Here is a 10907-nt window from a genome sequence, read left to right as displayed (position 1 = left end):
CTCCATGGTTTGGGTAGAAGTAACGTGTTTCTGGAGCTTTTCTTTTAACTTCTAGGCTGATAGAAGACCCGTCACATCCTTCTAACTCGCTCTGCTCCTTGTTTGTTTTGTATTTCAATACAATGACCTCCTCTTCCTCCATGTTGTTGTCAGTAGTGATAATCTGGTTATGAGGAGGGGCTAAGCTTACAGCACATCCCACGCAAAATACTAAGAAACTGATAGCTAATAATGCTAGTGAAACAAAGTATAAAAATGATAATAAAGAATTGATTTATTTTTCATTTTTTCCCTCTGTGGCAATGCTTTTTTCTTTTCCTTTTGCAGTACAAGTCCCAGGTAAAAGCAAGACTGACCTCTTTGATATGAGATCAATCATTAACACTAACACTGATATCATTAGCAATAGAAACGACAGCAACGAGTACATTATCTCTAACACAAAGTAACCATTCTTATCAATGATGACACCAGAGACTATCGACAATAGACCCCAAAAAAGGTTTTGAACGCCCAAAAAAATTCCATATGCCGTTCCAACTTGGTTACCTTCAACAAGAAATCCAATAAGAGGCCAAAACGATGAGCTGAATAATGTATAGGAAATTGAATAAATGATACTAGCAATGTAAGGTATGTAAGTCAATCCTGAATTACTTAGCAGTAGAATGAAATGAGCAATTACTGCAATAGCTATGCCTGATATTGTCCATAGTAAATGATACCCAATAGCATTTATTACATACCCCATCACTGGTGTCAGGAGTATGGTTGCACTGAATACTAAAGAATTAGCTAGGCTTGCTGCTCTTAATGACAGGCCGTACTTCTGGGCATAAAATACTTGCCCTATGCCTGCAAATCCTAACACAACTGAATAGTAAATAGTTAATAATGCAGCAATCCAGAAACGGAGGGAAAACTGCTTTGCATCACTGCATTTAACTTTACTGGTTTTAGTGAATTTTTTGTCACTAAACTTATCCATAATTGCAATGATGACAGTAACTATTACTGCAATGAAGGCACCAGCAACACCAGCCATAACAGTAGCACCAAGCCTATATGAAGAGTTATTAATATAATGAAATTCATTGTATATAAATTGAGGTAGCGATAACCCTATAGCTGCTCCAAACCTTGCCATTGTTGAACTTACAGACAGTCCAAATGTGAGATACTTCCTGCCACACCATTTAAACTGAAATATTTTTGTAACAGATGTAATAGTAGCTGCTCCAGCACCAATAAAAAATCTACCAATCAAAACGACCCAGAAATAATTGATGAAACTACCAACAGACCAAATAATTTGACCCAGTGTTAAGATGAGTACCACAATTATGTAGCTTGATCTCGGTCCTAGTATTCTATCAGCTATCACTCCTCCTATTACTGGTACAAATATGTTAGGCCATGTAGTCACAAGAAAGAGCAGGTTATATTGTGTGGCATCAATACCCATTACTTTGATGATAGTGTCCTCCAGTCCTCCTGGACTTTCATTGCAGTAATATCCAATGAATACTGTGAAACATATCAGTGCTAGTAAGATACTGCCATAGCTCCAATGGTTTGGGTAGAAATAACGTGTTTCTGGAGCTTTTCTTTTAACTTCTAGGCTAATAGAAGACCGGTCACATCCTTCTAACTCGCTTTGTTCCTTGTTTGCTTTGTACTTGACTACGATCTCATCTTCGTCCATAATTTTTATAGCGGTTTGGCGGTAGGAGGGGCTTAGATTGAGCCACGCCTACAAAGGGCAGAGCTAGCTAGCTAAGCTAGCTAGCTAAGCTAGCTAGCTAAGCTAGCTGCACACACAAAGATAAGGCCAGCATGGCAGTAAGAGCAAGACCTCTTCTCGTCCTCTTTGCAGGCTACCTCATCCATTTCTCTCTAGGTATTGGCCCCACATTCGGTAATATACTTCCCTATCTAGTCTCGTACGTGAGAGCAGACTCAAAACCTTCTTCACTCCGCTACACAGACGCTGCATATGTCTACTCTTGTCAGCTAGCAGGCTGGGGAGCGAGTACGCTACTAGGAGGACTACTGGAGAGGCGGTTAGGCCCTAGAATAGTCACGCTTATGGGCGGTCTACTAATGTCTGCAGGGAGCTTTGCCTCTTACTTTGCTCTGAGTGCTAATTACTGGATACTGATTGCAACTTTTGGATTCTGTTTTGGAATTGGTGGAGGACTCTCCTTTATATGTCCTCTTGCTTGTGCTATCAAGTGGTATCCAAAGTGGAAAGGTGTTGCAACCGGGGTCATATCCTGTGGCTTTGCTTCGGGCGGGGTTGTGGTACCTTTCGTTCAAACGTTTTTTATAAATCCTCACAATCAGAAACCGGACCTTGTCCTTGACCCGTCGAAACCGGAAGAAAAGTATTTCACTCAGCGAGAGATTTTAGACCGAGTCCCATACGTCTTTTTAATAATCGGTGGCATTTGTGCTCTTTTTCAGTTGGTTGCATTGATATTCTTAAGTGATCCTCCTTCTAGTGTTCCTAATAAATCTTCATCAGATTATGGTGCTACGTCCAATGATCATGATTCGAAATCAGCGATTAACACAGATCCTGCTGATCTTAAAGAAATCAGCGCCAACTCAAAAAACAGTCATAATATCACTTTCACTCAAGTCCTCAAAAGACCAATATTCTATACTTTACTTTTCGTATTTTTTGTTGCAGCGACTACCAGAGCTTTCATTCGTGCACTATACAAAGCATTTGGACTGGAGGAAGTAGCAGATGACGACCTGTTCATGACAATAGTACTAGTAACTGGCTCCGTAGCAAGCTTAATAGCTAGAGTCCCGTGGGGTTTTCTAGCTGATACGACTTCATTTAAATTTGCACTGGTACTTCAAGCAGCACTCATGACTTGCTTAATGGCTACACTTTATTCCACCAGTGCCATGTACAAAGTAATGTATCTCATTTGGATGATGGGTGTCAACTTCTGTATTGGTGGATACTTCTCTATTTTCCCGGTTGCAATTGCACAAATTTTCGGACGAGACAATGTAGGCCTTGTATACGGAATGGTCTTTATTGGTCAGGTACTAGGAAGCATGCTGGCTGCCTTTTTCTCTCATATTTTAGTTGATGTTATACACTGGTATGGTGTGTTTTTCATACTAACTGGCTTCAATATAGCTAGCTATTTGTTAATACTAACCATACCAATTGATAAATATAAGCAAGCTGCCAATAAGCAACAATAATCATTTTTTGGATGATAGTGTTATATCTTGCAATGTCATGTTAATGCTAAATAATTTTTATTTTAAATAATCAAATTTTATATCAAAATATTGACAATGTTACATTAAATGTAGCTATATAAAAGTAAAATACAAAAATGGACAATAATAGACAAGGAAATGGAATAAAATATGTATAATGTATGTAAAAGTATATTCAGTTATTTTGTGAGTAACAGTAATGCATTGAAGTGTATTATAATCGTGTGCCAGAGCTATCTCTTAAGAAAGGAGGAATGGAAGGTTGATTGCTGCTGTGGGGCCACAGGGCATTCCTCAGTGATGGTCTACCTGGTTTAGCAGTAGGATCTGGTTTTAAGAATATGTCATATTCACTGGGGTGCTCACCTACAAATAAATGAATTTATGACCACTTTTTACAATGGACCAATTTCTGAGAAAAATCCCTGTACTATAGCCCATGGTTTTTTCTGAAAAATGGCTCTGGAATCACTCCCAATTTTTATTACATTTTCTGATGCATATTGATGTCCTTATGCTGTGTAGAAAGTTTGAGCTGATTCCGACTTTAATTTTTCAAGTTACAGCCATTTTTAAAAATGCCAAAATTTTGAAAAAATCCCTGTACTATAGCCCATGGTTTTTTCTAAAAAATGGCCAAAAAATCACCCCCAATTTTTATTACATTTTCTGATACATATTGATGTACTTATGCTACGTAGAAAGTTTGAGCTGATTCTGACTTCAATTTCTCAAGTTACAGCCCATATAATAACTATTAATAAACTAACCTGCTTTCATTATATTGGTGTCTTGATATTCCTTAAGATATCCCTCAGTGTCAAGGTCACTGCCAGAACCTCCTCCTTCCTCAGACAGTCTCCGCCCACGTCTCGATATCGGCCCAGCAGGTGTATCCTTTTGACTCCCGGCTTTACTGAGCCTCCTCTCAGCTTGAATCAGTTCAGTCATGGAGGCTCTGTTGTCTGTTGATAGACTCGTGTTGATGATATCTGATGCTTCATCTTCTGTCGCTGGAAACTATAAGCAGAAGAAAAGAGAATGACACTCTATTATAAATATAACTGATCTTAGTTGTTTTCTTTAGTTTAGTGTATTTGTTAATTCTAAAATATCATTATTATTATTATTATTATTATTATTATTATTATTATAATGGGTGAATATGAGCCTTCACTCTACTAATACTAATAGCAATAGCTTATACATGTACCGGTATATGCTTCTCTCCTCTCTCTCTACTGCATTGTAATGTTAGTATGTATCTTAGGGCACTCTCCCCTTCTCTGTTTTATTGCTATTTCTTCTAATAGCAATTACTTCAGTTTCTGATTCCTTATCCCTGTATCTTGGGTCAGACCATGGTAGTGATTTCGGATCCAAGAAATCATCACCAAACATTGTTTCGTAAGCACTCGTATCAATTTGAGATTCATCCACTAGAGAGAGAGAAAGGGAAATTAACTCATAATTTAAGGATGATTATTTATTTCTTACTAGTTTTGCCTTTCATTTCAAAGTCCTTTCCCTTTTTATTGCTATTTCTATTGTCAGTTTTATTTGGTACACCAAGCTCCCAATTGTCATTATCTTTATCCAAATATGGATCACGACTAAAACAAATAAATAAAAATAATGAAGTCATTAAGAAACTAATTCACAGACTCTATTGCTTATATCTCTAAAGCTAAAAGCTCTACACATACAATAATAACAATACTTACTCATTTTTGACTCTCTCCCTTTTTTTCCTATACAGAGATACTCCCAATATAAGTACAGCTATTATTAATATTATCAAAAAAACACTCATTATTCCAACTACAGCATAAGAAGCTACTGCCCCTCCGCCTCCCCCAGGAGAGACTCCCTCAATATGAACTGTGTATTCTCTACTGGAGAACATTGGAGGTGATCCACTGTCTGCAGCATAAACAGTAACTTGCTTAACTCCAATTTCTAATGGTCTTGATCTTCGTAATACGCCAGTGTCAGGATCAATGATAAAATCATCATTTGTTGATAATCTGTAGGTAACGCGCGAGTTATTGCCAGGGGAGTCTGCATCAGTTGCATTTATTGTCCCAATCACTGATGCATCAATGCTGGCAGTGAGCGTTGATGCGCCAGTGAAGATTGGTGGATTATCATTCACATCTGTTACAAAGACTGTAACTGTAGTTGTACTATTTACATGGCCAGTCAATGAAGCTACAACAGAAAATGACAGAGTCCTGTGAAGTCGATCTTCATAATCAAGCCCCTTTGCTAATAAAATATTAACACGACCTGTTTGAGCCTCTAATGAGAAGTATTGATTATTAGCAGTGAAGCTAAAAGTTGGCAGCAATGAAGTTGATATTTCAAGGTAAGCAATCATACTGTTTTCACTAGTATTCTCTGGTACTTCAAAACTATATATCTCCTGCACAAAATGGAGCTCTTTTAGTACCACTAGTATGCAAGTTTGTGTCGTTGATAAAGTATAAGGACTATCGTCAGTGACCACCACATTGGCACTGATATCTTCACCAGCAGGTAAAGAACCTGGGGTGTCCTTACTTAACAAACCAGTATTAGAATTCATATGAAATAAGTTAATATACTGACCACCTTCTATAGAAAAACTTAGGCCATCATTATCAATATCAATAGCATGGAAATATGCTATATCATTGGAGTCAGGGTTTGGCTTTACTCTTATAGAGTCAGGGAAATTAAGAAACTGAGGTCTGTTGTCATTGGGAACATTAATCAAATGAAGAGTTAAATCAGCTTCATCGCTTCTCTGACCATCTGAAACACGTACTCTTATAATGTACTGCGATGGGCCAGAGTCTGAATCAAGCTGTTCAGTGGAGCTCACCTGCCCATTTGAATTAATATTGAATTTATTACTACTTCCTACTATACTGTATGTGAGTTCTGAGCTTGAGTCAATGTCTACAGCTGATACCGTGAATAATGTTACACCACTTTTTTGTTCTTCATTAAAATAATAATTAAAACCATTATTGGACTGAAGGACTGGATCATTATCATTCTCATCACTGATTGTCACTAATACTTGAGCTGTGGACGAAAGTGGCGGAGTTCCACCATCAGTTGCTACCACAATGAGCACAAACTGGGCGTTAGTTTCGCGATCAATTTTAGTAGAACCAGTACGAATCAACCCACTTGAAGAATCAATTTTAAAACGATTATTAAAAGTATTTTGAAGAGAATAAGTAATTTGACGATTAATGGCAGCTCCATCTTGATCAGAAGCAGAAACATCATTGCAAACAATGACGTCACTTCCAGAGTTCTCTGTCACACTTCCCTCGTAATATCCATGGTCCACTAGCAAGCCTTGAAACACTGGTATATTATCATTGACATCGGTGATATGGACAGTATAAGAAGTATCAGTAGTGGCACTGGATATGCTGGTATTAGTAAAGGTAAGAGAAGCAGTTACAGTGAAAGAATGAGATGTTGTAGTCTCGTAATCAAAAGTGCTTGAGCTGTGTATCCATGCTTGAAGCTGGCTTTCATTCGGTCTTTTAATAACAACAAAATTACTAGTACCAGTAATGGTGTACTGTATATAACTAACATGATCCATGTCTATTGGTTTTAATGAAACTGATCCACATTCAGTACCAGTGCTAATGCTTTCATTCCTTTGCACTGAGTATGCTGATTTTGTAAATCCGATCCCACTAGGTAGAGAAGCATATACAGTGACCAGTAAAGTAGCTGATCCTGTTAAAGAAGGACTCCCTCCATCTTTAGCAGTAATGGTAGCAGTATAAATACCACTATCCATGCTAGTATCACTAGCCCTTACTACACCACCGGAGTCTATTGTAAAATCGGACCCGGTAATGAAATATTGTATTTGTGCATTGGGCCCAGTATCAGCATCTTCAGCAGAGGCTGTTAATAAAGGATTACTAATACTACCTTGAGTTACTGTTTTAGTATACAGTCCTTCATCAAATAACGGAGTATTATCATTCTCATCGTTAACTGTAATAGTAACTGTAGCTGTTGCAGAAAGGCTTTGCACTGATGGTAGATAAGCTTTTACTATGAACTGTCCACCAGAGAAAAATTCCCTATCAATGAGGGATAGTGTAGATAGATTACCAGTTAGAGGATCAAGATGAAAGTCAGCTAGATTAGCAGCTAAGGCAGAGTCTGAGGGTTCTATGAAAGTGTATAATAATCCATTCAAAGCAGAAGAGACTTGGGTAATAGCCATTTTTCCTAAGTAATGGCCTGCTGGTGTATTCTCATCAAAACTAAATGAATAGCTTGAACTTTGAAATGATATGGAATCAGGCAATGGGGTCTCCACGATGACTGATACAATGCTAGTAGAACTTAAACTATTGGTACCAGAATCAGTTCCAACCACAATCAGCTTGTAATGGTCTTCAGGTATAGAAGAAGAGAGAGTAGAAACTACACCAGTAGTGGAACTAACATTGAAATAGCCAGTTGTATTGAATAGAGAGTAGGTTACCAATGCATTTAAACCAGTATCATCATCATTAGCATGTACAGTAATAATATGGGATCCTATTGGAGACATTGTTTCTATTGTAGCTGCATACACTGTTTGATTAAAGACAGGATTATTATCATTGACATCACTCACTGATACGGTAATGAATGAACTAGTAGATACTTTATAGTCGATAAATGAAGCACGGACTAATATAACGTGTGATTCCATTTCTTCTCGATCAAGGAGATCGTTGACGAGGATCAGCGTCGCATTAGAATCAACGATATGAAAGTAATCAATATTATCACCACTTAATATCTCAAACTGTAGATTCCCCAAGTATTCACTAGGATCAAGTGAATGTGGAGTTATTAGCTCTAGCACACCAATCACAGTTCCGGCTGGACTGTTTTCTGGTACTGAAAATATGAGAGAAGAATGTGCAAACTCTAGTATCTTAGGAGAAGGTTCTATGATGCTAAGTAAAACCACAGCTGTACTGCTCAGTGCTGAGTTTAAGGAATCACTTGCTTTAATGGTGAATCTATAGTCGCCTTGTGGTAGTGATCCGTTGATTGAAATCAGTGATATCTGACCAGAATTAAGATCGATATCAATGAGATTACTGATACTAGAATCAACAATGCTAAATCTACTGATTCCATTCATCCCTTGATCAGGATCACTCACTAACGGTGTTAGTATCACGCTAGTATCGTTATAATTAGTATAAATAACCACAGTGTATGTGTCTTTATCAAAAGATGGAGGGTGATCATTAATATCACTGATATTAACACGTGCTCTTACTTCTGCCATTAAACCATTGGGGGCTGTTGCAACAATTACCAAATCATGGAATGAAGTTAATTCTCCGTCAATAGAACAAGTTAGGGTAATAGATCCTGTACTTGAGTTTATATTGAAACAGGAATGAGGCGAGCGGAATGAGAACGAGATATCGTTAGTACCAAACGTTTGATTAATGACTTCATTAATTGTAACAGTTCCGACTGGTAATGGAGGCAGTGAATGTTCTGGGATTGAAAAGGAATAGAAGTCCTCCGTAAAGATGATAAATGGAGAGATGCTTTGGAGAACAGACACTGTAATATTTATAGAGTTGTCTTTAGGCGGACTGCCTCTGTCACTGGCAGTCACTGTCATGTGATAGTCACCTGATCTTAGAGTAGAGTTTGTAGTCGTGATTACTCCAGTGTGTCTATCCACATGAAAACCCAACTGGGCGGAGTCAAGGTAATACAGAATACCACCATTAGATTCAGAGTCTTCATCAGTTGCCGTAACTGTGAGAATAGGTGTATCAGGAGGTGTGGTCAATGGTATCACAACTTGATTTGGAGCTGATGTAAAAATTGGCGAGTGATCATTCTCGTCAATCAAGTTAACGATAATCGGCGATGTATCATAAATCGTCTCATTATCAGCAGTGCTGTATAACTCAACATATAATATAAACTGATCCTGTGATTCGTGATCAAAATCATACGTTAGAGAAACGTTAACATCACCAGTATAAGCATCAATAGTAAACGGTGTACTAACAGGAGGAGTGAAAGATGGTTCTTTCAATCTATAAGCTACTCCATCAGTATCAGTAGATATAGACCTGTTTCCTTCAATAATACCGCCTACTGTACCTATAGTGTACGGTACATTAGTAGACAGTGTCTCTGGTAATGTAAATATGTACAGTGTACTGTTAAGGACTGGTTTAACTGCTTGTCTCCTAGATACAGATACATGTACTGTAGCTGTTGACTGTAAGGCTGGTGACAGACCTGTGTCTGTAGCTATAACAACAAAGTGGTAGCCTTGTGCCGTAGACAATGTAGAGTCTAGACTGATAATACCAGTGCTGGGATTAATGGAGAATGGAATATCATCAGGGCCTTCTTCTTGAATGGAGTATGAAAGAGATTGGAGGCCATTTTGATCAGCATCAGAAGCATAGACTTGTATTATATCAGCCCCAGGCTCTACATCTTCAAATATAACAACAGAATAGGATGAAGGCTGAAATTTAGGATGGTGATCATTTACATCTATTAGGGAGACACTGATGGTTGCTGTTGTGGCTGCAATGGAAGAGAAATCAACCAGAGTGGCAGTAACAGTTAAGTAATATTGTGATTCAGTTTCATAATCTAGACCAGCTGTAGTTATAACATTACCAGCAGCTGTGACGTAAAAAGGATCATTACCTAATATTCTATATTCAATAGATTCTGCTGCACTCCCTTCTTCTATTGACACGTTAAATATATCGTATAAAGTTGCCTTAACGTGCCCAAAAGTTGATCCTGGGCCTTCATCTTCATAAACGTTAAAATGATATCGCTGGTGGTTAAAGAATAATTCTTCTGGGCTAGCTCTCACAAAGATATCAATAAGAGTAGAACCAATGAGTGGGGTAGTTCCATTATCAGTTGCATTCACTTGTAGGACGTAGTTGCCTTTAGATATGTTAGCTGTTTTCACATACACCTCACCCGTAATAAAGTTAATATCAAAGTGAGGGTTGGATTGTATAGAGTATGTGATTTGACCATTCTGCAAGAGATCACGATCAAATGCTGATACAAATAACGCCGTATCAGGAAAAGCGTTAACCTGTGATAAATTATTTGATGCGTAGAGCGATTTCGTGAACAGCGGAGTGAAATCATTAACGTCGAGTATCAAGACATTGATCGTTGCTTGAGTTGATTCAATAAAACTATCGTTATCATGATAAATCCTAGCAGTTACATTGAAAGTGTAATTATCCCTTGACTCTCTATCAAATGGCATTGATGACACACTTGATGCACTAACCACTCCTGTGTAATAATCAATCTTAAATAGACCGCCATACAAGTTAGGATCAGTGACATTATAACGAACCGTAGCACCAACTTGGTCTGCATCAGAGGCGACCACGGTCAGCAGCTCATACCCATTGGTAACGTTCTCATAGGCTGAGACAGAATATGAAGGAGAAGAGAATAAGAAAGGATTATCATTGAGGTTGAGGACTATGACTGTTTCTAGTAGCGTAACTGTAGCACTGAAGGAATTGGTGCATGAGATATTAAGTGAAAAAGATTGAACTCTTCAAAGTCAATGGCAATAGCAGTGACTAGTCTGGAGC

The 10907-nt window shown here is 38.0% G+C and overlaps 3 protein-coding genes across 3 annotated transcripts in view; 1 reads left to right on the top strand and 2 right to left on the bottom strand.

Moving 5' to 3' along the window:
• LOC100634605 (major facilitator superfamily domain-containing protein 1-like) overlaps window positions 1-1733 on the bottom strand; it is an 8311-nt gene extending 6578 nt beyond the window's left edge. Inside the window, exon 1 of the mRNA XM_003386361.2 lies at window positions 472-1733. Coding sequence (XP_003386409.2) covers window positions 472-1705 — 1234 coding nt within the window. The 5' untranslated portion in view covers window positions 1706-1733. The remainder of the gene's footprint in view (window positions 1-471) is intronic.
• An 81-nt stretch (window positions 1734-1814) lies between these two features.
• On the top strand, window positions 1815-3276 carry LOC100634479 (uncharacterized). The gene has a single exon (XM_003386360.2). It carries the CDS (start codon window positions 1837-1839, stop codon window positions 3229-3231), a length of 1395 nt encoding a protein of 464 aa, XP_003386408.1. The 5' UTR covers window positions 1815-1836; the 3' UTR covers window positions 3232-3276.
• A 64-nt stretch (window positions 3277-3340) lies between these two features.
• Window positions 3341-10907, bottom strand: part of LOC105312641 (cadherin-23-like) — an 8810-nt gene continuing 1243 nt past the window's right edge. The window contains exons 3-7 of the mRNA XM_019996064.1: window positions 4977-10868; window positions 4750-4865; window positions 4573-4691; window positions 4023-4272; window positions 3341-3618 (exon numbers count right to left, since the gene is read on the bottom strand). Coding sequence (XP_019851623.1) covers window positions 3467-3618; window positions 4023-4272; window positions 4573-4691; window positions 4750-4865; window positions 4977-10868 — 6529 coding nt within the window. The 3' untranslated portion in view covers window positions 3341-3466. The remainder of the gene's footprint in view (window positions 3619-4022; window positions 4273-4572; window positions 4692-4749; window positions 4866-4976; window positions 10869-10907) is intronic.

Source organism: Amphimedon queenslandica, unplaced genomic scaffold (genome assembly GCF_000090795.2).
Source record: "Amphimedon queenslandica unplaced genomic scaffold, v1.1 AMPQUscaffold_13423, whole genome shotgun sequence".
Classification (NCBI taxonomy): domain Eukaryota; kingdom Metazoa; phylum Porifera; class Demospongiae; order Haplosclerida; family Niphatidae; genus Amphimedon; species Amphimedon queenslandica.
This window is presented reverse-complemented; position numbering and strand designations above follow the sequence as displayed.

What these genes read in the sequence shown, in the direction of transcription:
- LOC100634479 (XM_003386360.2), top strand. Translation starts at nt 1,837, where the DNA reads ATGGCAGTAAGAGCAAGACCTCTTCTCGTCCTCTTTGCAGGCTACCTC.